This window comes from Zeus faber (genome assembly GCF_960531495.2).
Source record: "Zeus faber genome assembly, chromosome: 15".
Classification (NCBI taxonomy): domain Eukaryota; kingdom Metazoa; phylum Chordata; class Actinopteri; order Zeiformes; family Zeidae; genus Zeus; species Zeus faber.
In genome coordinates this window covers 16,966,047-16,993,042 of record NC_137194.1, presented here as the reverse complement: position 1 = coordinate 16,993,042, position 26,996 = coordinate 16,966,047, and the positions used below count along the sequence as shown (strand labels likewise).

General features: G+C 46.5%; 1 protein-coding gene across 1 annotated transcript in view; it reads left to right on the top strand.

Moving 5' to 3' along the window:
• Positions 1-10,745: 10,745 nt before the first annotated feature.
• Positions 10,746-26,996, top strand: part of itga5 (integrin, alpha 5 (fibronectin receptor, alpha polypeptide)) — a 32,774-nt gene continuing 16,523 nt past the window's right edge. The window contains exons 1-10 of the mRNA XM_080015553.1: positions 10,746-11,181; positions 20,171-20,301; positions 24,332-24,432; positions 24,953-25,076; positions 25,423-25,484; positions 25,579-25,624; positions 25,734-25,859; positions 25,963-26,007; positions 26,208-26,251; positions 26,438-26,494. Coding sequence (XP_079871679.1) covers positions 10,973-11,181; positions 20,171-20,301; positions 24,332-24,432; positions 24,953-25,076; positions 25,423-25,484; positions 25,579-25,624; positions 25,734-25,859; positions 25,963-26,007; positions 26,208-26,251; positions 26,438-26,494 — 945 coding nt within the window. The 5' untranslated portion in view covers positions 10,746-10,972. The remainder of the gene's footprint in view (positions 11,182-20,170; positions 20,302-24,331; positions 24,433-24,952; positions 25,077-25,422; positions 25,485-25,578; positions 25,625-25,733; positions 25,860-25,962; positions 26,008-26,207; positions 26,252-26,437; positions 26,495-26,996) is intronic.

Sequence of the window (26,996 nt, the reverse complement as noted above, 5' to 3'; positions counted from 1 at the left end):
ACACACACATACACACAATTGGACCGTGGTACTCAAATGTTCCAAGCGGCATCAGTCATATAGGTGTGTCTGGAAGTGTGAGTTGATGTGCGTGTGTGTGTGTGTGTGAGCATGTGTGTGTGTGAGAGAGAGAACGAGAGAGAGAGAAACAGAGAGAGAGAGAGAGAGAGAGAGAGGGAGGGAGAAAAGATAGGGGCTGCATTGTAAAGGAGAAACCTCTGCCTTGACAGCTCCCGTACCTAGGCAGAACGCACACTCAGGCCCGTGCCAAATCCCTAATAGAAACCAGACGTACAGTGCACAGTGCACAGTGAGTGAGGCTTTTATTGCCCGACTCGGGGGGGATGCATAGAACGAGCGCGCGGGAGGGGGGGCAAAGGAATGAGCGAAGGAAGGACGAGAGGAAAGAAAGAACCAAACAATCTGTTGCCCCAGAATTTTTTTAATGACGTTTTTATATATATGCTCTATCAGGTGTCAATGCACGGTCGACACTTGTCACCCGCAGAAGCCACGGGTTGGACAAGCTGGGGGGGTCGGCGCTTATCAGTATCTAGGTGGCCTTCTGTTCTCTCTCAAGTCTGGCACTACCGAGTGATAAGCGGTCGACTCGCATAGCGATTAAGTGAGATAATTCTTTCGAATTGAACCCATTGTACGTGTGGCTTGATGGCCCCCCCCGGCAGCTTTGAATCTTATTGGTCTGGCTTGACGGGCACGCAAAAACAAAAATCACAGAAGCACACAGAAGCACACAGTCTGTTGACTGAGAGCACAGTGAAATGTGGGTTGTAAAGGAAGCAGAGAAACGCGAGCAAAGGGAAATGAGACAAGCGAGGGTGACGCTGCGGTTTGTTCGTCAAAATATGGGAATGAGCGGACCTTGGGATGTCGGGTCAGATGATTCACAATCGCAAATTCTGTGACTCCTTACGCTTTCCCGAAGACCCCCCCGGGATCCTCCTCCGATTCCCATCCGTTCCCCGCCGTGTTTCCTCTCCTCTCGCCCTCCGCTCGTTCTCCTCCTCCCTCCCCCGTCGGAGGACTGTCTGCCGGTCATGTGCGAGGCATCCAGGGAGCGAGAACAGTGGCTCCACTTCAGCCTCAGTGTGCGCCAGGTCATGAGGACGGGGATCGGCAGGAACAGCGAGTGCTGCCGAGAGGGGAAGGGCACCGATAAACACCGGGGTGAAGCTTCACCGCCTTATTTAGCGTCGGGGTCTGAGACAAAAAAAAAACCCGGCTGAGTCACGGCGCGGTGACTGTACGGCTGCACCGTCTCTCCGAGGGTTCAATGAATCAGCGTTTCAGCTCCCCCGTTAAGTGTCCAGGTGTTTGCGCTCCAGCCGGGTTTATATGACTTGCTTATCGCCTTAAATGGTTGATTCCTCTTTCCACTCTTCTGGCGTAGCGAGAGTGGCTCCAGAGTACCTACTTCCTAGACATCTAAATTCAGCGGAACGTTTTATTGACTCGACCGTGTTCCTTCACTCCACAGTCTGCCCGGCGGGGGAATATGGTCAGGAACGTTGACCAGTCAAAAGAAAAACACACTGGTGTCATGGGCGCTGATAGGGCAATGCCAGAGCATTTTTTTCGGGTTATCTTGCCCCGGTCAGGGGCAGTGAGAGATGGGTGGTCCGCGATTCATCCGCCTCCCGCGGTGGATTACGAGGAGTTATCCTCCAGTAAGCAAAGAGGTTTTCATGTTGTTTTCTCGCTTCCATTATTAAAATTCTGTTTTCCTTGTCATGAGCACACGGCCAGAAAAATGATTTTACCCCCCGCCCGAGACACAAGGCACAGTTAGCAAATGGCTGCAAACTGTGCATTTCATCAGTTATTTCAGGCTTTTATTGACTATTTTGGCTATATCAAAGAGACTAGAAACAGGAAGTAGCACTGCTTCCTACTGTAGCCAGCTTTACTCAACTCAACGTTATGTCTACTCAAAGTACAGTGTAACCTCAATAATAAAGTGTTTGCGGTAGGAACAGTTATAAATGATGGAAAACAACAATTTACTGGCTTGAAAAATATGCAAGCCTATCTTTTAAAAAGACAAGGCCCACTCAAGCACATATTACACGCATTGAGATACCAACGCTGTTATGACAACCCCGACCCAAGGCGTCAGCGGCGATACGAGCTAGATGTGCGACTGTAGCAGGGAGCTGGCAGCGACGCACAACATTCCATAACACAAAAGCAGGAAGACGGGGGTTTGTTCGCCTTGTCCCCGAGCGGCATGTTGTGGCTGTGAAAGCGTTGGCACTCGTGTGTGGGATTTAACATGCGAGCGTCCCCACCACCACCGATCTGATACGAAGACTCAATGGCTTTATGAGAGTCTTGGATTTCTCCTGAGTAGGGACAAACCTGTTTCGAGTAACCCGTTCTGAGAAGATAAAAAAAAAAGGGGACTGACGGCCAGAGGAGCAGTCTTAAAAAGCTGCGGCTGATTTACTGTTAACTAGTTTCCAAAATCTAAAAGCCCCCCCCTCCTAAAACGTTTTTCCATTGACTCGTTCCAGACTCGGTCGCCGCTACGCTCAGAAAACAAAAGAGCGCTCCTTGGACCTGAATGTTTCCACTTTGTTCGCCGTCGTTTGAATTTCGGGTTTCTCCTCCGAGCCACATTTTCAGGGGCCAAAACGAGAACATCACGGATCAGAATTTTGGGTGCCGCGAGGAGCTCTCGAGGGGGAACCGCTGCTGCAGGCGGGCAGGATGTGTCGGATTTCACGTGGATGAACGGATCCGCGATTTGAAGCATAACACTGCCTCTGACCCCGCGGGGCCCCTCCGACAAAGCACACGCTCCATCCTCCTCGGACTGTTTGCTTGCGAACATGATTGTTTCGGGGTGTAACCCGATCCCGAACCGGTAACTACGCTACCGTGCCGGATCCTCACCTGACCCCCAAATAAACAGATATTAAGAACCCGATGATTCCCAAGGCCCGAGACCCTCACTCTCACCCTGTGTCTCTGCTGGGGGCTGGAGACACCGTGACTCACGCGAGGGACTCGGCCGTTTCTAAACAACTTCTCTCCAGCCCACCGGGGGATGTGACCTTCCTGTGACTGGTACGTTAACGAGAATCCGTTGTACTCGCGAGACTAATGCACTGATCACTGAGTAAACCCCAAATGTCTTCTATATAAGGCTGCCGGGGCGCTGCGTGACACCTCGGCGGTCTGGACAGCGTTAGCAGCAACATGGACTTATAAGGAGCTGCGTTAAACGTCCCGATGGAAGGAGTTGTGAGTGATTCATTCATCTGACGCATCGTTTTCGTTTCTGTTTACAGTAAGCGACAAGATAGCGTCGTCTGAAGTTAGTGTAGTCCCGTCTAGTGAGCCCCCTGCAAACTGTTGGTCCATGTGGTTAGTCAACCGCTTCAAGCAGCACCTGCAGAACACATTCTTCAACAGGGAAACAAAACATTCATTTTATTATTATTAGTAGTATTATTATGATTATTATTATTATTATTATTATTATTATTATTATTATTATTATTATTATTATTATTATTATTATATAATACTAAGTTAATAGGTTAATACTAAGGCTAATACTAGGGATATTAAATTTTGTAGAGCTCATTGCAGTACCTTATTTAACTTATTAACTTATTTAAATTTGATTAACAGAATACTGACCTGATTCAATTATTATTAATAATAATTAGTAACTTATTTATCTATTTATTATTCATATTTATTCAAATATATTGACAAAATATTCAATTCAAACTAATTCTGGTGGTTTTCCTAAACAACAAATATACAAGTGAATAATATGTTGTATTAGTATGTATCAGTATGTCTCCATGCAATAACAGGCACACATCTCTACCCACCCAATGGTTTCCTACATTTGTATGATGACAAACATTCATGGCCAAGGGAGTGGGTGTGGGAATAAACACAGCGGCAAATGTGGGGAATGTGGAATTACGTGTAAGCGTTAATTTGTGCAATATGTGTGCGTGTGTGTGTGTGTGTGTGTGTGTGTGTGCGCGCGCGCGTGTGTGTGTGTGTGTGTGTGTGTGTGTGTGTGTGTGTGTGTGTGTGTGTGTGTGTGTGTGTGTGTGTGTGTGTGTGTGTGTGTCTGTGTGTGGTGTGTGTGTGTGTGTGTGTGAAGGGGGAAAACAATACCCCTCTGGCTCTCCAGTGGTCACACTGATTCACTACCCGCTCGCCTGTACACCCGTACACCCCCAACACAGTCCAGTCTACACACACACACACACACACACACACACACACACACACGCACATACACACACACAAACACACACAACCCACGACACACACACTTTACAGCTGCATTCCTTCACTGGGAGGCCTCGCACTGGCCCCGTGGCACGACCCACCCCAATAAGGAAAACACACAAGGGGCTCGGGGGGGGGGCACACATTACTCTGAGAGACAAATAGGCCACGTAAATAAAACATGACACCCTGAACATTGGATCCGAATGCAAAAAAATACCAAAACGGTTCAGCTGGAAGGGGTCAACGTATGTAAGTTAATGGTATCCTCCAATGGTAACTTTCACTGGAAATGTGTTACCTCCTTTGCTCATGATAATATCAAAAGTTGTTTCAATCCCTTAACTGAGGAACATTTTCTGTACCCGAGCGTCCCTGAAGGACGTGCTGGTTTTGATAGACGTGCTGATTCGGTGTCAATTTTGGAAATGGAAAGAGATTTCTTTCAGAGCAGAGGTCTACAGTGTCTCACCCTATTTGCGTCTCCGGGTCCTGAGACCATGGACTCTTCTGACCCTCGACCCTCCCGCCGACCCCTCATGAAATCACGTGGAGAATTTTACGTCACCCTTAAAAAAAAGCTGAGGTTTTGAAAACCAACTGGGTGTGATCCATTACAGGCGGCACACTGTGTGAAACACATGGCGAGGGCTTAACAGCAGCTTGTAAATGCGAGGTGGGTTGGAGCTGATGTTGCGGGGACCAGGCACTTAGGAGTGCTATGGAGCGAGGAATGTACCTCGTGGAGTGGCCAACGGGGCTCGACCCTCCCAGCGGCTCGCGTGCTGTGGATTTTTACTGCTCCGACTGATTAACGGATGTACATAAAACACAACGGCTCATTTTCAGGCCTTTTTGTGGCCATTTAAACACAGCAATTGAACAACGAGCGCTATTTGAATCCCTTCTTCTTCTCCTCACACGCATCGCCTCTGCATGTTGCCGGCTCGTCCCTGTCAAGGTCTTGCCCCACCCAAGAAGGGTAAGGAGACAAGTAGGAGAAAACATGCGATAAATTACTGAGGAGAAGCAGGAGGGAAGGTGGTATTTGCCTTCTAGGGCGCCGTCGGGATGGTTCCTCTGTCTAAAACAACCGTATGATTCACTCTGCTGCTGCGTTGCTAAGAGCCGCTGGGACAAACAGTGGACAGTCCACTCAGCGGCACGGCCCTTCTCAGGAGTTCCACTTCTCCACGACCGGTATGACAAGGGCTTCGACCGGCCGTGGCAACCGGCGACACCCTCACCGCCCCTTCTTCTTTCTATGTAAGAATGCACCACTGTGCACGTGGAGGATTTGAGAGCGTGCACAAAATGTGTGTTTGTGTTCGTGTGGAGGGGGCAGGGAGCTCAGCCAAAAGCAGGAAGCACAGGCCTGCCTCTACACTGAAGGGGGTGTTTCCTGCTGTTGCTGCTGCAGATGTTTATCACTACATCACAACATTAAAATGGAATTATTTACAGAGAGAGAGAGAGAGAGAGAGAGAGAGAGAGAGAGAGAGAGAGAGAGAGAGAGAGATGGAAACAAAGCTCTGCCCTTTTGTTTTGAGCTTGTTTAGCGACGGGCTTCAAGCTTAAGGTTTGGATCAAGACCAGGTTTGACCATTTTGAGGCTTATGACCATTCCCCAACAATCACTCAGAAAAGACCTCATCTCTTGCGCCGTCATTGCAAAAAAAAAAAAAAAAAAAAATCACCCCAATTGAGAGATTTGTCAACTGCTGAGAACACTCACACATGGGTTGAGACCTTGTATGGGTTGAGGTGACAGACTCCTTTGTGTACAGACCGTATCGCCTGTCAAGGTCTTCATTTGCCACGTGTTCCTGAGAGGTGGAACTCGGGGGCTTATTCTGGAACTTGAAAGGCGGATGATTGCCTAATGGTAGCCATCAGCGTGGCGGGCCGCCTGCCATCACTGTCAGGCCACTGTTTGTGTTACAAAGAGGGACGAGGTATGGGTGCAGCCCAAAAGGCACATTAAATGTTGGAAATACATCTGCTGATTGGTCGCTGGGCCCAACTCCCATGGCCAGTTTAACATTGAACACAGTCTCTGCGATGAACTGGGAGCTGTTGAAGGAGCAAAAGCTGGAGCTCAGTGGCGGCCATTAGGTCATTCTGCTGGTGGGGTTGGACACGCAAGGGAACCCGAAACCGGGCCATCCGTCATCTCAGCGGCACAGAGGAGTCAATGCCCACTGCCCCAGACGGCAGATCACCAGATCGCCCAAAAACGCATCGGGGATTATACTCTTCAGAAGTGATTGAATGCTCCATCTCCTCAGTAGTAGCTCCGCCCTTACTCGTAGGACTAGACAGTATCAATGCATTTACTAAATCCATCATTCTCAGTTTTTCTTTGTATGAGGAATAATTCGAAGTGAAAGAATCACCGTGGAACGCTTCATATAATACCATTAAAGAAGTAGAGAACCTTCTCGTCCAGGCAAATGTTTCATTGCATTAAAAGCGACCATTAGAAATGTAGAAACTAAATGTATAAAGTACTGCTTTGGTTTTAGACTGCATTGTATTTTTTAGCATATTTATACTTAAAACTGTCGCACTAGTGATAACTGGTCTTGTGGCAGCTATTAATAATCTTCCCTAGCATATCGGAAAGATGCCTGTGAGGTCTATAAGTGCGTGTGTGTGTGTGTGTGTGTGTGTGTGTGTGTGTGTGTGTGTGTGTGTGTGTGTGTGTGTGTGTGTGTGTGTGTGTGTGTGTGTGTGTGTGTGTGTGTGTGTGTGTGTGTGTGTGTGTGTACATTTTTACGGTGCTCCAAACAGCTGGCCACCGTTAAAAATACAGATCCGACACACTTGCACTCCCTCACATACTTAACATATAAATAAATCCAGTCAAACACACACACACACACACACACACACACACACACAGTGTTGATATAAAAGCAAAGCCCCTGGAATATCTATCCTCTTTTTAACGGAAATCACAGTTGGAGTGAAATGGAAAATACCGTTCAGCCATTCAATCCCAACGCCGCTGCAGCGAAACGGAACGGACTCCGACTTCATAAAATGCAAACTTCAACGGACTTGATCACACTGCCTCATATATCAAAGTAGTCGGGTATTTTGTGGCCTCAACCGAAACACGGAGGTTTGTTTGTTTTTTTTGGCAGTGGAAAATGTACCCTCCCCTTGGCACATCCTGAGGATCGACAGTTAAACGCTCTTATCCGCACCCTGTCAGTTGGATTAGAGCGGCGGTGGAAAGAGTCCTGGAAGTCCTTACTTCAATAAGAGCCCTGCTGCTGCGGAGATCATCTACTCAGGTAGAAGTAGAAGTAATAACAGTAGTAAAAGTACAGGTGGTTTACGAAAAAATAAATAAAAATGCTTAAGTAGCGCGAGGCAATACTTTTGAATTCAATAACCCGTAAATAACACCCAATGGGCTAATCGTGTTCAATAAACAAGAACACACACACACACACACAGACACACACACACACACACATGGTAATGCTATACTTGCCCGTAACAGGAAACATGATTTTATGAACATCTGTAAGTCACATAATAGCCTATAACGTTCGCTAATTCTAAAATTGGCCTCGTTTGTCATAAACGTAAGCTCCTGATAGATAAATCAGACAGCATGGCGGACGGCATCAGTCTCGTGTAATGGCGGAAAATATCTGAGTTTGACAGCAAAATGGCAAGTCAATCAATGCTTGTGCCTCGTATACATTCCATCACCAAACAACGGCGATAAATGGGGATTTTTAACTTTGACATTGCATCTGCCGTCTCGCACACGCGACGGCTGCAATCATAGACGTTGAAACGTTGATACCTCATTGGCCCACTGCTGTATCTCGCCTCTATGCGTCTGCACGTCCGTCATATTGGAGAGGGTCAAGATCCGCCAGTGAACAAATACAATGTGTATTGAGAGATGCAGACTTCTCCACAAAAAATTGGCTGTAACTCGCTTAATTCTGAACCAATTTTCATGGAAAATAAACGTGATCAACGGGATACCGGTTACTTATTGGTATTCAATTGGGTTAGTGGGGCAGATCTAATCAACTCAATGCCAAATCATGAACCCTCTGAATCACCGCAACCTCATCTGGGAGGCAGCAACCTCCCATCAATGGCAAAGCTACATCAAGAGTAAGTTATTTCGAATTTCAGCTTTTGTGAGTTTCTCCAAAAATGTTGACTTCTATATCTATTATATTGTTATAAAGCCGCCCCTTATTGCTTATTACCGTATAGATAATTAAATCAATTCACAACTAAAATAAACGAGACTATGAGCATGAACACAGAAATGCCTTGCTTTGACTGGGTCTTTTCGGATTGAGGTCAAACCCTACGCTCACGCGTCAGCTCTGCAGCCCTTATCGAGATGGAAACCAACCGGCTGAAGTGCTTTGATAAAAAAGATTTACCGGTGTAAACGCACCAGTACTGAGTTGAAGTAAGACCCAGTAAAGTACTGTTGAAAGGGGGAAAAGGTTCTCCAGCGGGATGACAGGAGTAGCTGTTTCCTCCTTCCTTTCCGTCTGGATGGGAGCGGTGTGTGCTTCCGTCAGGCAGACAGTTCAGCGGAGAGCCAGCCCAGACCAATCTTATCTTATCCCCGTTTTGCTCCCATACTTTGGCCGACCTCGGACTTGTGACACTGCTTTTGTGATGAGGTCATGAGTCTGCGGCGTGACCTGTTATGATAACCACCTGTGACCGCCTGCAGCCAGCAGGAATATCCGGACCCTAAATTTGACAAAAGGGCTTTAGCAGACGCGCTCGTTTAACGGACGCATCGCCCAGTTCTCCTTGTGTCGGGGTCTCGTTTCCCTTGCCACGGATTCGGAAAGGGGCTTTCGAAGTCCGAACCCTCTCCCGGGTGGGAAAAGTTGGGATGACAAATCACCGGGGATGGTGACAAGATCGCGGTCTTTGATGGCAACAACGCCTTGAAGTCCGGGGCTCCGAGTTTTTTTCCAAAAAAAAACATCACGCGGTCCTTATAAACATATAGTGAAAGCATGCGAGTCGTTTGGGATTAGGGCGCTGAACCGTTGAGGTGCCCCCAACAGCTGTGAAGCCGCCCCAGACATTCTGGATTACTCCCATGGACCCGTACGACCACTCTGCCTTCCCTCTCTGCCTCCCTCCCGCTCTCCCTCCCTCCATCGGGGGCCCTAAATATAAGCAAGGCTTGAGAGAAAGGTCCTGGTGCTACACGGCCACGCGGCTAAATTTGGCGCCTCCGTGTTCAATGCTTTGGCTTGGAGTGAATCAGTTAAACCAACAGTCGCTAATTCGGGTCGGTCTGGGGCGCTTTGTTAAAGGACTCATTTGGGTGAGTCGTCGCCCTTCGCAGTGAACCGCTCGCTCTTTTCCAAATGCGTGGGTCTCGTGTGACTCAGAGGCACCGAATAGGAAATCTTCCCACACTCCCCAGGCCATTATACAACGTATAATGGCCTGGGGTATTCCGAAATCCCATCAACGCTGTAATTAGTGAAATACACGCATATCATGCAGCACAAGCCATGTGGGAAATATCAAATTATTATTACACGGATGATAAATGTTATTTAGAGTTTATATTTTCCACATTTCACTTTTTCTTTTTTTTTTTTAACCAGTGAGCATGGTTCCCCCTTGCCAGTTGAGAGGACCTTTGCTTTGCACCAGCCAGTGTCCCAAAATATTTGGAAAGCATATCAAATAACCAAATAGGAAATAAGATAAATACAATGTGTGATCTGTTGCCATAACTGTTTTGTACCAAAAGTATTTGCACTTTACTAATAACTGCAGAGAACAGATGCCATTTTAATTATAATATTCCTTAGAAAAAATAATTAAATAACAAAAAAATTTACCAAACTCTCTTTATATTTCAACTTTATTTACCTATTCGTATTTGTTTTATTTCAATGTCAATTTACATCTATCTTTTTTTATCTTTATTAAAAAAAAAAAAAAAAATGTGTATGACCTTTCTTTCTTTTTTTTTTTTTACAGAGAAACAGAGAGAAACAGAACTACATTCTTGTCTTATCTGTCCAAACATTCTCCAACTAATAAAGATCAAACAGCCGATCACCATTGTCATAGAGCCATTTCATTGACCGTATAATCATCCATCAGGCCGGACCTGTGAACGCAGAGGGGTTCAAAAGGTCAAGATCCATTCTGGAGATAATAGAAAAGAGAAGAAAAAAAAAAAATGAAAAATAACAGTGGTGGTTTTGGGGGCCCCCAGAACTCCCGTCAGTGCTGCCGGACAACCCCCTTGTATTCTCTTCTGATAAAAGCCTCCCCCTCCTCCCCCTCCTCCAACTCCCCTCCTCCCAAAAACGTGTGCGTGATCACTGGCTCCACCCCTGCAGAACTTTAGTCACGGCCGGAGGAACTCCCCGCTCTCCGATCCAATCCACCCAGTGTCAGAGGAGGACTGGGAACGGGAAGAACCACCGGCAGAGCGAGAGGGTGAGAGAGAGAGAGAGAGGGGGGAGCTGACAGAGCGTTTTGGATACCCTTCCAGCTCCAAGGATGCAGCTCAGTTGAGGGGGGGGGGGAAACATCTCCAGAGGAAACAACTTCCCCACACACCAGGACAAACTTCGTTTCAAGTGACTGAGAAACGAACAGAAATATTAATCTATATTAATATATATATATAAAAAAAAAAAAAATGGGGTTGGTCAGATCTTCTGCACGGACGCCGGGAAGATCAGCCCGTTTGGCCCCGGGCATTTTGGGGCTTTGGATCCTCACACTTTCCCACCTCCCGGGCTTCTGTGAAGCCTTCAACTTGGACGCGGAGAACCCGTCCGTGTACGCCGGACCCAACGGGAGCTACTTCGGATACGCGGTGGAATTCTACATGGCCGGTTCCGAGAGGTGAGTTTGAGGGTCTGGAAGTCGAAACGAATCGAATGTCCAAGCGTGTCCGACCGCCCTTGCTCGGCCACGCCGCCTTGGGATCCCCGTGATTGTCCCCCGTCCTGTGAAAGCAGATCGGCGCGTCTCTGGAGACCGTTACGCACCGCTGCCAGCCCGCGACTGGCGCGCGTCCCCATCCAACTTTATCCCGTTATGATGGATCTCCTTCTCAGTCGTCGAATCAAACCCTCCAACAAAGACCAGCGTGGGGGGGGGGGGGGGGGGGACCATTTCTTTATGAAAAGTGAATTAAATTAAACGGTATCGGCTGCTGAGGAATCCATCCTCAAAATGTAATTGGATTGAAACCACCCCCGCATGAAATCCGTTTATGGGCGCCTGAATGCTCCACGGAGCCTGTTAAAAGCAAAGCTCTCAGGACGCCGGACCGAATTGCTTTCGATGGTCCAGCTGATGGTGCCGCCGCTGTGCTCAGTGGGGATGCCACCACCGCGTCTGGGTCTCTAACATGCTGGTACTGTGTCAGCATTCTGGCCTGCACGGACCCCCTGCTGACCCCACTGCAGGGGTCGGTGAAATCACTCACTAAGAGGGGACTCAGGCTTTTTGTCATGCATGTTGTGATCTCAGCCCAGCAGGTCTGTTTGTTTGGGTACACTGCCCCAGAAGTCGAGGTGTAAGGAACATAACATGCTCGGTAGTGTGTTGATTTTAGGGTGTTGCCACAGCCGTTTCGCTTTTTTTTATCCACATGATGAAATTATGTATTAAGTGAAAGGCTTGTTTGAAAAAATAATATGAAGCTATGTTACTGTTGTCCATCTATGGTTTCCCGTACAGTACATTCATTACGATCGAACTGTCCGTCCCTTTTGGCCTAATTGTAATATTCATGAAGTGGATGTTCTATGCCCCCAGACCCAGACATCCTGCTTAAAGGTTGCGGCCGCTGAGCGAAGGCGCAGCCGTGTCTCGTCCTTGGCTGCTCGGTGCAGCCAGAAGGTTGTGGATTTTGAGAAAGGGCTTTGTGCCGAGTGGGACGCAGCTCTACTTTCCATGTGTTTCTCCTCCCCATTTCCCTGGGCAGCAGACACATGTGAGGATCCCCTCCCCCCGCTCCTCCTCATTTCCATCCCCTGGCTCTCGCCTCCTCTTTAAAGGGTCACCATTTCTCTCTTTTCTTCTTTTTCGGGGGGAAAAAGCTGTTTGATTGGGCGTGGAGCTTGCCAAAACTGGAGTGAGAGGCGAGCATGTTTAAGACTCCCCTATTAAAAAAATAAATAAAATTATTTGATGCCTCCACCTCACGTTTCTCACTTCCTCCCAGGCTGAGGTCATTCTGCAGCACTTTTTAATTCTTCCGCCCCCGAGCCCCCCCCCCTCCCCCCCCAAGCAACCCCCCAACCCACCATGACGGCCTAACCCCCACCCCCCCCACCCCCACCTCTCCCCCTGTCTCATGAAGTATGAGCCACAGAATCAGTTTTCGAGCTGATGACTTCATCCAAAGTTTGTATAGCTGTGGTGGAGAGGATGAGACAATGGGTAATACGTGGAAAGCGGGATAATTTTAAAGCGCAGCTCTCTACGTCCCGCTCCCCTGTCATTTGCCTGCGGATTATATCCATTTAGATCTCAAATGCCAAGCAAGGTACGAGAGAGCAGAATTAAGCCCTTCCTCACCACATGGCTTCACAAGCCAAACAGCATGTATCGTACCTGTTGCTTTTCAGTAGCTGCACTTCTAAACAGGAAACGGAAGCATGAAAGCGTGGGTAGGGTTTTTCTCTTTTCTATCTCATCTACATCACTATCATTCACAGCATGAAGACATAGGAGAGTGAGTTAAAATACTGGAGTGAGGTCAGCTCAGGGTAGGACAGGGAGTTTCTTCTTGTCTTGTTTCTTCGGATGAGATGATTCAAGATCGTCTTTGACCTGTGGCAACCATGTATACAGTACATGTATGAACTTTCAATGTCAATGTAAAACTCTGAAGCGCTGACGTCATTGATCCAAATAATGACCAATGTAGATGTCAGCATTAGACCAAAGGACACATTAGCATATTATGTCCTAGTCTAGTCCCACAGGCACAATGGCTCACTTTCTCCCCCTGTGATGCTGATCCATGACAAAGAGTTGATACATGTGTCCGCCGTGACCCCCCCTAGCCGAGCATAATAGAATTAAGTCTGGACACTGGCGAGCAGACCACCGTGGAAGAATGCCCGAGGACAGGCTCTGCGTTCTCTCTGGTCACATATACACAGGAGAAGATGGAGGATATATGTTCCCCTGTGGTGTGTATCTGTATTTGTGTCTCTTAGCTAGTTTACTGGGATGGGAAGGTTGGAAGGGCCGCTGACTGATGGTGTCTTACTCAAGCGTGTGATAACCAAACAGTAACTCACTCCAGTTAACTTTCCCTGGTGCCAGGCAGGGACGAGGGAGGACCGGTCCACTCTGAGATATGGTTGGGGGGGGGGGGGGGGGGGGGGGGTTCAATGGTCAGGGGCTCTAAATAATAACAGACCTGGTTTTTGGGTGTCTGGAACGACCAAGTCGCTTTCTCTGTGTTGATTCATAACTCCAGTGATTTTTGGATAGACTCTGAAATGATCTGCTTGTCCAACAGTAGGACGCCCCATTCTCCTGGTGTATATCTATTACTGGTGAAATTCCAGATTCACAGCATAGCCACTGAGAGAAATTTCTACGGCTATCTGTAATGGAGGCCTCTTGGCGGCTGACGATGGAGATGATAATGCGTTCCATTCCGCCCATCTCCACTCAGCATGTGTGTTTGGGATTGGGTGTTGGTGATCTGCATTAGCTCATGCGTGGTTCAGCCATGACGTGCACCTCCACTGAGGTCATCCGGTTTGCGTTGGTCACCTGTCCAACAAGGTCACCATTAAGCCAATATTGACACTGGATGCTTTCCCCCCGGACACCACTCCATTTATGATCATCCAGATCCCTTGTGACTACTGTTACTGCTGTCTATTTGTGTGGACCTGTTTATACATTAAATTGATTTCTGTTTGGGTTGCAGAAAGTGCTTGTATATTTGGACTGCCAAGCAATCCTTTATCCAGGTTCTCAGCAAACACTTCCCGTCATGGCTTGCAGACAATGGGGCCCCATGTCAGACTGCGCGAAGGCATTTATTTATTGGCCTTTTTTTCCCTTAAAAAGAAGCTGCATTGTGGTTCTTAAAGTGCTCCATGTGCAATGCGTGGGCCTGTAGGTCGGTCACACTAGATTGTGGTGTTTTTAAAAGGTCAATGGTGAAAGTCTCATTCTACCAGACCAGGCTACACGGCATGCTGTCTCTGATACGAAATGCCTGTCAAGCTTTTACTGTTTTGTAGGTTATGGTGGGTTTAAATAATGATTGTGTGTGTGTGTGTGTGTGTGTGTGTGTTTGTATGTGTGTGTGTGTGTGTGCTTCAGTGGAAAAATATGTCTGTGAGGGGCTGGTGACGATGGGTTTAAAGAGCCCCCAGACTCTGTTCCGGGTGTGCAGAATGGAGTTGGGGAATGCCCTCAGGACCTCACGTCTAGTTTGTAGCACAGCTGGCCATTGGTCAGGGTCTCGATGACGCACACTTTGAAAGACGTAATCTCTGGCTGCCATCAGGCCTGGTTTGCTTTAACGCTGCCGTCCCGCTCTCACTGAGTGATACATGTCTTTGTCAACTTAATAAAGGCCGCCCTTCATACGGGAAAAATGGCAAATGACGCAGGTCGCGTTCTCAATTGTGACCTTTTTCTGTTTGCAATTACAAAAATATACATTCAGAATGGGGTTGTAAGATTTCTCATTTGGAATTGGCTGGGGTGGTGTGAAACAAAGTGTTCTCACAGCTGCCCTGATTGGGAGTGATCAGAGGGTTGATAGTGTAGACACCCACCACCACTACTGTTGCTGTTACCCCCACTTTCAATACAAGCATTTCTCTATCTGGAGGTGTGAACCCCCTGAGGTGGTGGTCATTGTGGGGAGAGGTGTGAACCGGCGGTAGTTAAACTCCCATGTGAGGTTTTAAGGGTCAGCGGGTCTCTGAATTATAAGCGTCTGGGTACTGTAGGAGAAGGGCTAGGCTGCAATTTAGTTGCAGAAATACAGGGTCTGTAGCCTCAGCTTATAGGGATCTGTTTTCTTTTCTTTTTTTTTTCTTTTTTTAAGTACTGGGGCGTATTGAGTTACGCCACTCTTGTGAAAATCTATTTTGTGGTTGAATTTTGGTGAAAAGGCTGCTTGTTTTGACACATTTACTATAACGGTATTTGAGGCCAGATAAGCGTAGTACAAGTAAGGCAGTGTCAGCAAAAACATGTTAACTTCTAAATGTTTATAGGAATACTAGTATTGGCCAAAAACCTCCTACCCAGGTGTAGAATGAAATTAAACCGTAAATCCCAAACTGTGACGTATGAAGTGGCCCCTGAATGGCAGCATTGTTTCTTCTGACAACAAACAGGTTTTCCTAACAGCGTGGTTGTTGGGCCGGCACCTGTAATTTGGACACCATCTGCAGAGCAACACTATCCTTCGGGCACAAAGGAAATGTTTTTGTGGTGACAGTGAGCTCTGGTTCTCGACAGACGTTGCTTTTGTTTTATATCAGATGTTCATTGGTTGACATGTCTTCCTTTTCCTCAGTAGCCCTATTCAGGTTTTCTTGAAATATTTGAACTGCAATCTGAGCTTATCTGAACTTCTGTCAGATCTTATCATATACAAGATCAATAGTTGGTCTGTCTTTCAGCTTACTCTGACTGATGATTAAAAAAAAAAAAAAAAAAGAAGACAGAACTACAGTGGCTTCAACATAGCACAGTAGACTCTCTGTAGCAAGCACACGCCATCCCAGCACAAGCACTGCTTCCCTCATCATCCTCAAGTTCCTGGACAGAAGAACTATAAGCTATAAGGCCTTGCACGGCTCCTTTCCGGCACCGGGCTCACAGGGGTTTGCCAGACTGTCCCTGTGGCTCTGTTTGTTCTGTAATAAGTTATCACTTACTCACCCGCGGGTGCATCTAATTTCAGTTTGGCTCCCTCAAAGACAAAATTGTTCCCAAAAAAGTCCCTGGAGAGTGTTATCTGCTCGTCCTCTCCATTTGTTCAGAAAGGTCCAATAACTGACTGGGTAACTTACATCGGCACAGTGGTGCGGTATCATGAGCCGCCGGTTGCCGTTTTACTTGTCTTTCCTAAATCTTCCATCAGAGCTTCTTGTCCATGACTAAGCCTCCTCACTAGAAGGACTCTTCGAGAGCTTCCTCTCAGTTTGAAGTAACAATGTTTCTTTCACTCATGTGGAACCACTCCAAGCTTAAGTGTGTTGGGACCTGGTCACCAACAGTACATTTCTCCAGCTTGGGCGTTAGTGAGGCTCATTCTTGGAAGTGCCTTGGGTGCCTTTACCCTTATCACTCCATAAGCTAGCTTTACGACCGCAGATGTTGATGAGAGCCACAGCTGGCTGCCAAACACTTTCTTCTGTAAAAGTTGTGCGTGTGTGTGTGTGTGTGTGAGCCCGCCATCCGACAAAGCTTACAGTAATTATAATAGTGTTCAAGTGACATAAGCTCAACAGCTGGAAGGAAGAAAATTAAATATGGATTGGGGGTGAAAAAGATTTGTGTCTATGCATGGAGGGAAAGGGAGGAATTTGGTGTCTGATAACCTCCCTCTGCAGCGTCATCATAAGCCCTATTAGCCACAACTACAAACGATGGTGTTGTATCAGCAAGTTCCAGCCATTCTTCATCACCCTTAATTTTGCAAACCCATAAAAAAAAGTGGTTACAGTGAGGCAATTTTGGCGTGGTTTAAATGAGACAAACCCAGACCTTGGTTGAAACACATTGCTCACTTGCAGCCAAAATCAATTAGACTGGTTTAATTAGTGCTAAATTGTCCAATGACTGGTGGGGGTGGTTAGTGGCTGGTATATGGTAGCCCATTGGGGTGCTAGGATTGACGCCGGGGGAAATGGTGAAACCACAAATGTTATTTTTCCGCCTGCGCTCAAACCAGTAAATGTCTCAAGGCTTTCTGTTACAAAATCATTTTTGCCTGAAGCAATGGACGCTGACAAAGGAACAAGGATTGTTTGTCCATGTCGAGCTTTAGCACTTAAGCGCCCTCTCTGTTAGTGTGGGAGTGTTGCCTAAACAGTTGAGAAATACCCACTATCACAACTGAACGGATGATTCTTAAGCTTGTGGCCACAAAGTCATAGAAGATGAATGTGATGATTCTGCTTCAGAATTTTTGGTTTTGCTGACTTCCTGACGCAAGACCTCCCCCGTGGTAGTTTCTACTCCACACAATATTTGATACGTGTTTAATTTCCACGGCCCAGACCAGCCGTAGAAAGAACTGATGACCAACGGGGGCGTTTTCGGCCAAAGATCTAGAACAGTTATCATTTTTATGGAATTTGTCTCCTTGTGCTTTGGTGGTATCATTTGCAACTCAATGCTTTGAGATGCAAAGATTATCAACCATTCCAACCAGCTCTACTTCTCTCTATCTGGTATGGCCCTGCTGCTGTAGCCCCCTCTCCTAGGTCCTCACCTTTCTCCTTCTTGTGAGAAACTTCAGTCACTGTTGCTGGAAGACAAGCCCTCAACTGTGACTGTTCTTCAACCGTCTCGCTCCTTTCACACATACATTTAAATAACTACTAAAGGTCTAGTCATCCACTCCCCTCACTTATGCAAAGTCATTCTGAATCCAGCTATCAGACAACTGGAGACGACTGCAGGATTATAAAATACTCCAGCAATACAAGGGCTCCATTTTCAAGTGAATAGCTGGCAGACGATGTGGCCTGGGGTATTACAGCTCGAAATAGACTGATCCCTGCCAGATAAGAAGCCATTAAATGCTATTTCCCTCCCTAATTTACAATGCGAGATGTGAGCGTGAGCATGTACGTGTTTACTGTGCGCCTGGCTTTATCTAAGTTCTCAACAAACTGATTAAAAGTTCCGCTTGTTTCGTTATTTCCTGCCTGTTTTCTCAGCGAATTCATCAATTGATTACACAGAAACCTCAGGAATGTTGTCAGGAATCGGTTGTTTTATAGGTATAGATAAGATTAGGTTTGGATTTTTAACTTTTTCTTCGTTGATTTTCATTTACAATAATTTTATAACAATTTCTTCTTGCCTGCCGAAAAGCCCTGGCCTATCTTACAAAATGAGGACTCCATATCTCCCAGGAACACAGGAAATGTCAGCCCTCGTATCCTAAGACGTAATGACAAGACGTAATGATGCAGTCATCTAACAGTGGCGGAGTGTGAAGTGTTAAATGTTTACCAGACTACAAATATTGTACATATGAGTGTGGGAGTCCGGATCCTGGGAGATCCCCAGCTGTCTCATGGTGAGAATGCGTGACGGAATACTCTCTGGGATTTGCCTTATTCTACAGCTGGATCTGTGCTGCTCTTCTGGGATGCTCCTTTATGTCCGTACAGTGGGAGTGGGGGTGGGTATGGGGTGCTCTCTTTACTTCACTCTCTCTCTCTCTCTCTCTTTCTCTCTCTCTCTCTCTCTCTTTCTCTCTCTCTCTCTCTCTCTCTCTCTTTCTCTCTCAAGTCTAATGGATGTTTCAATGTTTCTCTTCCAAAACGAATCACAAGTTTTGGCCCCATTATTTAGAGTTTGATTTTGACCATTTTAGCTTGTGAGACCACAGGTAATGCCGTGGTATTAAACTCATAAACCGTGCTTTACGATGTGTGTTTTGTTGTCGACTAAACCAGTTGTAGCTTTTCATTGGTTTTCTCCCAACACCAAAGTTCCTGGCACCGGTTCTTTTCTTCAAATTATTGTTTTTTTCCTGCCCCCTGAGGTCGTAGCCGTCCAAAATCTGGCTGAATAATGTTGTTCTTGAAGGGGAAAGATGGGTCTTCACTATTGTTCACAATTTGTTTCCCATAAAGCCATGTTGTATTGGACCGCTGCAACTGATTTTGGGCCCATGATGGAGCTCTGCCATTTTTGACTCTGCTGAGTGGTTACCCTTGGGGGTAAGATGCTATGTTTGGCCAACATGTAAACTTCCATGCGCTATTAGAATATCTAGATCAGGAAAGGATGGGCTCTTCCTGTAGTGGACCCCCACAGGCCCTGTCTACACTCAGATCACCCTGCTTCTTATACCCTCCAACCAAGTCTGTTGATAGATGGATAATTGGCTTTGCAATGAGGTAATGGCTAGATTGTACACTTCAGAGAGGCTGTCTACAGGCCTTACAACTTTACTGTGCCCAAGTCGAGGTTGTCTCTCTTCGCTCCACTTGATTTTTCAATCCACCCATCATCACTCTCTTGGTTGTTTTTGTTCTTTGTTGCCTTTTGAAGTGTATCCCCATATTTAGCTTTTAATGACCTGCACGGCGGAGTCACCTCTGAGCTTCAGATATTCTTGGCAGGTCTGTTGAAGTGGTTGCCTGCCCTGTCTGACTTTACGGTGAAACCCCCAGGGACATGGATGTGTAGCACACATCACAGCTGTAGAAATAACTCATCGAGTCCTCCCAGACTCTACTCATACTGTGCATCCTTGTTTTCCCATTAAATTAGCCCCACGTGGAGGCAAGTGCATGTGCCTGTACACGCGAGCCCTGCTGCTCAAATGTTTGGCTGTACACAGGTGTTCCTGTTTGTTTGGTTGTATGGGTCTGGGGAAATAAAATGTGCATAGCAGCAACTCCTCTAGGTTGGACAAGATTATGCAACCTAGCCTGTTAAAATGTTTTGCCAATAAGTCAGATTACATCCTGTTAGGCAGTAAAACGTGCATATAGTCTACAATTTCAAGTGAACTGCAAGGTAGATATGGCCTATTTAATTGCAGAAAGGACATTTTGAACATCCTTAGCAGATTGGTGGATGTGTTACATTTGATTTACGTGTTCTCACCCTCCTTTCTTTTTTATTTTCTCTCTAGTGTGAGTGTGGTCATAGGCGCTCCGAAGGCCAACACCAGCCAGCTGAACATTACTGAGGGAGGATCTGTTTTCTACTGCCCCTGGAGCCTTGGCCAGTCCCAGTGCCACAGCATTGAGTTTGATACTCAAGGTAAGCTTCGTCATAGACTAACACAAACTTCACAGTTCGTCACACACGTCGAGCACCTAATTCGAACCCTCTGGATCAGACGTCACTGTTCCACTCTGCCGAACTGCTGTTTGGCGATGTTGGTTCCTGGTAACTGGATCATTTATTTTCCTGTTTGTTGCTTTGCTTAGAAAAGAAAGGGCTAACGACGGGTTGTATACAATTTTTTTCCTTCCTTCCCCATCGCTACCTTTGTGTTGTCCTGCCCTAAAGGGCTATAGGGAGATAAGAGACAAATAAACAAATAGATTCAACAAAGAGATGCCTTGTTTGAATGACTGTGGAAACAGACACTGGCGGCCTCTTACAAAAAGGCTTCTATTCAGTGTGAATTAGATAGATTGCTTCATGGGAAGATGAGGAAGTCTGAGATCTTCTAATGACCACATCTATCTTTCATTGTGATGGACCCACCGAGAAAACAGTGTGTTTAGAAAATGCACAACCAAAGTAAAGAGTGTCAATTATGTTAAGTCTAATACAACCAACAAGTGACAGCTAACACATATTTGCCGGATAGTGTTATACAGTATGTGTGTGTGAGTTCCCCATTTAACAGGAGACTGTTGGCCTTCTTTCATTAGAAATTTAAGTTGATTTGTCTATTATGCACAATATGGAAAAAATGTTCCCCTTAGTCTTTACAAGCCTTGTTTAACAACCCTTTTGTATTGGAGCCATGAGTTGGTTCCCATTTGCTCATTTATTTTTCTACCCTTTGTGCAACAAAAAAAATGTGTTGCAGATTCCTTGAGTGTTGGAGACCACAGTGGGTGAGGTCATGTGCAAGCAGCAGGGTTTCAGGGTGAAGGATTGTCCCCTGGGATGTGGAAGGCATCCTTCATTATTCTGATCTTTGAAAGTGCAGATTAGTGAGGGAGAGTCAATTTAGCCATGTGGTTCAGAGCAAAGTGGTGGTGCTAGTGGGGGACGGGCTCCGTGCAATGATCATGTAAATGTAATAATTCACAGCTCATTCCACGGTGGCTCCCTTTTCTTCTTTGCCTCCTCTGCCTTCTTAAGGTAACAACCAATGGAAACGAGAAAGCCTTGATGTCATTTCACATGGTGAAACAGTCTAGACGGCGAGCCATTCAGCGATGATGCCATTACCTTGATGTTGTGAAAACGCAATGCCAGCACGTTAGATCTTTATCTCGGGCTCTAAGTTATTGAGTCAGGGTATTGAGATCTGGATCAATCCTATTACAGAGCAATGTGTGTGTGCTCTCCCTATCACACAGAGTGTGGGTGAGGTCTGACCCGGCGGCCACAGACCCTCTTAATTAGCCTAACTAATTGGGTCAGAGCGGCCAGAGGCCCCACTCCCATCCACTTCCGCTTCCATTGAGATAAGAGCCTCTCCGTGGAAGTAAGATGGGGGCAGTGAAGTGGGGTGGGGGCACGGCGAGAAACTGGAGTCCTGTTTCCCCCTCCCCTCTCATTCTCCTTCCATCACCACTCCCACAGGGACGGCTGATGTGATGAACGATTTCAGCCATTTGTCTTCCACCCTATTGACACATGCACTCAAACGTACACAAACACACCCATACACGCACACAAACACACACGAACACACACACACACACACACACACACACACACACACACACACACACACACACACACACACACACACACACACACACACACACACACACACACACACACACACACACATATAAATTGAGAGGCTGTAACCCCCACTAATGGCCGGTTCAAAGGGGAATGGGAGTGTATGGACACACTCCAGACCCCCCGCTCCACCTCCTTCCACGGTGTCCCGGGAGAGACCAGGGCCATGCACCACGTCACATCAGCACAATGCACTAACCGGCCTCCCAGGAGAACCTGACATGCCGTGTTCCTGTGGCCCTTCTATGGGTTTCTCCTCACCCGCTGCCTCACCCGAGCTCGTCTGCGGTCATTATGCGTGACTCCAGGCGGCTGCTTCTGGAGGCTATAAGGAGCACTTGACTGAGGCATTTTTCATGGTCTGTGACACGGTATCTAATGTCTCCTGTGCTCAATGGTTTTGGTGTGGGGTCCTTATCTGTATCTTTGTTAACAATGACGATTAAGGAGGACTCTGGCTTTGGGTTTAAATAACGTTCAATGTAGGTGCATCCACTCACGTTAACATCAGAAATCCTTGGCCATTGACCTTGTCCATTGTCTATTGGTTGCTTGGACCTTGTAGATTCAACGCTGATGTGGCTACTGAACAGAAACCCCAGTGTGGCTTTGTGAGAACCCACGGATGTGTTCCCCAAGCTTCTTAGAAAAAAAGTGGGCGCTGACACCTACATGCTTCCCCTCCTTATACAAACCATGATGTTGGATTAAAATGGGTTGGACAGTATGAATTAAAAATGTCCCATTCTGCTGCAAGTCCTGGTTGCTGTGGTGACACCTTCCAAACATAATGCAATGGTGGTCAGTCCTTACATCTCCCCGGTGGCAGTTTACTCTTCTTATCCAAACAGAGGCCTCTGAGTTATGAAAATATAAAGAAGCTATGCTGTGGGGAAATATACTCTGCAGTTATTGGAGATTAGTTAAAGTAACAAGCTTCTCTGGAGCCCCTTTAATGTTGAGGTCATGTTCTAGTGTGGCTCAAATCCTATCCCCTCATACATGTCCTGCCTTTGACTTTATATACTTAAAGTTGACTGCTGATGGAACATGAGTTTGTAAAGTTGGACAGAAAGCCTTGTAATGGAGATTTAACAGAATCACTGTTATGACATTAAAGAACCATAATCCCACTTCTTACCTGGAGAGAGAAGCAAATGCAGAACCTCCCGAAAAGATGGGGACAGAGGGAATGCAAAGCAGAAACAGTGAAATGTGGCCTATGATATTGTTCCTTCACATGAAAGTGTTTCTACAAGCATACCATAAGTATTACATAGTAATAGTGGTATATTGTTTAACCTTGTTTACTATTTTGGCATCAGCCCCATAAATGCCCTGGTCATCTGAACAAGGCAATTTATTATTGACATTGAAAATTGTGAGACATTAAGGCAGATGTGGATGAAGTACAAGACCGATAGAAATATGTGTTCTGAAAAGATGTCTGTGAGGTTGCTAGGAGGAAACTGGGCCAGAGCTGATGTTTTCTTTGGACGTCGGCCCCTTCTGTGTTTCCACCAAGACGCAGTGCAGGCCCCAGGCCCCTGCTCAGGGCTGCCGAGTTGGCTGGGAAGCACAGACAAAAGGATACAAGAAGAGAGTTGAGGATCCGAGGGCTGACACACAGCCTGGTTTCCTCACATCTACATGGGTCATGATCTCCAACAGTTTTCCATTAATTTTGCCTCCTCGAGAGATGATGTTCTGCTCTCTTGCAACATATCTGTGTGTTTTTTTTCTTTTTTAAGTGACACAATCCACAGTGGGAAATGAGCTGGAGGAGTGTGTATGGCTAGGGTGGAGTAGGTCTTTCCTGGGTTGCCTTGGTTGCCCTTCACAACATTTTTTTTACTTCCCCAATCTGGCATTTCTTCATACAATCCCTCTGGGGTTCGGACAGGCGGGTGCAAGTGGCCTAATCAATATCATTTATATTTCTATATATTTCTTTGTTATTTGTTTGTCATAAAAATACATCCATGGAAAGGACGGACTCACATCTGTGTGCACACAAAATTGTGTGGAAAGCGCCAAGCTGCATTCTCTGTCCATCTGTTCTATCACCTGCTGCTGTCATAAGTGGGAGACCGGGCCAGGTGGCCAAACAGAGGCAAGGGTCAAAAGGACCATGCCAATCCAAACCAAACTAAACCAGGCCAAGAGCACCATTCCATTGACATCTAAACTACATAGCAAATGGCGTGGAAGTCTGAGCCTGCGTTCTTCAAAAAGTAAAAGTTTACCAAATCCTATGGGGATGCAGGGTGACTACTTGAGGTCCACTTGAAAACAGGTACGTTTTGTCAAAGTGCTGTCATTCACTGGCCCCACCCCCCCCGTTTTTTCCCAGGGGACCGCACAGTTTCCATCGGGGACAAAAGCCATCAAGCTGAGGTCAAGTCTCACCAGTGGTTCGGCGCCACCGTGCGTTCCCACGGCGACACCATTCTGGTAAGTTGACTCTTCCAGCAACTGGGTTTGAAGGGTGGGGGGTTTGGGTGGAGGGACATCCTGCTTTCAACTTTGCTCCACAGCATTAGTGCCCACAAATGTTATGGTTAGGGCCCCGGTGAAACACACTCGGGTCACATGACCGAGACGTCTGTCTTGCTCTGTGGCCACAGGGGAGGTGACTGTTCTTTGTTAACACTTTTTCCTTCAAGGTCATTGTCCATTCAGCTTTGGTGAGCCAGGTCCACTTAGTTCACTTTGCATCTTGCCTTCGTTTGGGAAAGAAATGTTTTGGGTCCCCTGTGAAATCAGAGCGTGGTGGGGCCTGGTTAACACGGGTTGCGACCCGGGTTGAGTTACGTGGTTACCCTGACCCAGATGTACCACTGACCTCAGCCCTGGTCTCCTCTCGAGTTCACCAAGGTGATGTTGCAACTACTGTAGAAAAAACATTTTTTCCCATTAACCTCCTTCTCTCCCCCTTTGTCTGACCTTCACCTTTTCCAAAAACTTCCACCAGGCCTGCGCACCGCTCTACTCCTGGCGAACGAAGAACGACGTCCCTCAGTCAGACACCACGGGAACCTGCTACCTCTCAATCCAAAACTTCACCGACTTTGTGGAATATGCTCCCTGCCGGACAGGTAGGAAAAAAAAGGAAACATTGCTTTGCCACCAAAGTACCACCAAAGTACTACTTACAGCTGTCCTCCCTGTTGGGAGGTGGGTGAGGGGTCAAGTGTTGGACCCACAGGGCAGGGCAGATGGAATTGAAAATGGGGTCGAGTAGCAGGGGATAACATCTTTCAGGGATCTATCATATAGCGGCTCTGGAAACACTCCCGGGTGTTGTAATGGATTAGGCTGCTCCTCAGAGACCAACACAGCTCCCCGCTGTGACAACGGACAGCTTGACTTTATTGGCAGTAATAGTCAGATCAATAAAGACTTGTGTTTCAAATGCTTCATGAAGACTGTCCTTTGTTTCAGAGTTCTCTGGCGAAGCGGGACAGGGCTACTGTCAGGGAGGTTTCAGTGCAGAATTTACCAAGGTGAATACCATTACCCTTTAATGGTTTCTAAAATACTATTTAGCATTCACATCATAGTAATCCACATTACAATCCAATCCAATCTATCTTCCAGGAGGGCAGGATTGTGTTGGGAGGACCAGGCAGCTTTTTCTGGCAAGGTTTGTGGCGCATGTAACCCTCTCTGTCTCAAATTTTACAAGGAAGGAGCCTTTTGATCGTCTGTGATCCAATATTTTTATATTCAACTTGTATCCTATTCAACTTCAGGCCAGATGATCTCCGCAGACAAGGAGAAGATCATTAAAGCGTATTACCCGGGCTATTTCATGCAGTCTGTCGATGGCCAGATTCAGACCAGACAGGCTGGGATCAATTATGATGACAGCTATCAAGGTGAGTCCTCCACTGCCCTGTTATAATGAATGCACATGGATTTTCTTTTTATTGCTTCCTAAGCAAGCTAAAACAAATTTATGCCCTCTTATACTGTCCACAGGCTACTCTGTCGCAGTTGGGGAATTTAGTGGCGATCAGTTGGATGGTGAGTCTATCAGATCTTAGGGCTACACACACACACACACACACTGAATGAACACATTTCAGCTCGCCCGCAATATTTCACGATTAACTTGGACAGGTCACGTCTGCTTTGCGTTGGCCAGGTTCCAGAGTGCGTTGACCTCTGTGATACGTTCCTCCGCCTAAATCTTTTCTCCATTTCTTCTTTTCTACACATCGCAGATTTTGTGGCTGGTGTTCCAAAAGGAGTCATGCTTTACGGCTTGGTAAGACCTCTCCATCCATTCCCTCCTTTTGTGAAGAGATTGACAGTGACAGGGTTTAGACTGGGAGGCACAAAAGACATGGGGATAAAGACAGAATCATTACAGTCATAGCGGTTTTCATGAAGGGCAGGGTGTGTGCACAGTTCAATTATACACAGATCCTTATGTGTGTCTGCTCCCTGATAGGTCTCCATTTTGAATGGCACGGATCTGAAGTCCATGCTTAACTACACGGGCGAACAGGTGAGTTCAAGTTTAACTTAGTCCAAATAGGAAACCCCTGCAGGGTTTTCCTGTCAAGAGCGATGTGATGTATATCATATCAAATATCATTCATCAATTAAAGTCACTTTTTGTATTTTCATAACTCGGTTACTCCCGAGAGTTCCTAATTTGTCGAATCGGCGTAAGCAAAAAAATAATTTCCTTTTAAAATGTTAGGGAGTAGTTTACAGGCCCTTTCGTGGCTTGCTGTAAAGCTCAATTATTGAGGAGGAAAGTGCAGAGGCAATTTGTGCAAATGGTTCTGGGAACAGGAAAAAGTGCAAGTGAGTAGGTTTTAACAAAGCTGATTGGCTCGGCTGAAAAAATAAAATCATGAGCTAGTTTTGCTTTTCCCTTCCAGTCTGGAAACTTGGCCCACTTCTGCTTTATTTGGAGGGGGGGGGTTCAATCTGGAGACCCTGTTTATGTTGACTAATTTTTTAAAAACATTAGCAGCACTGTAACAAGACAAACCACCAAA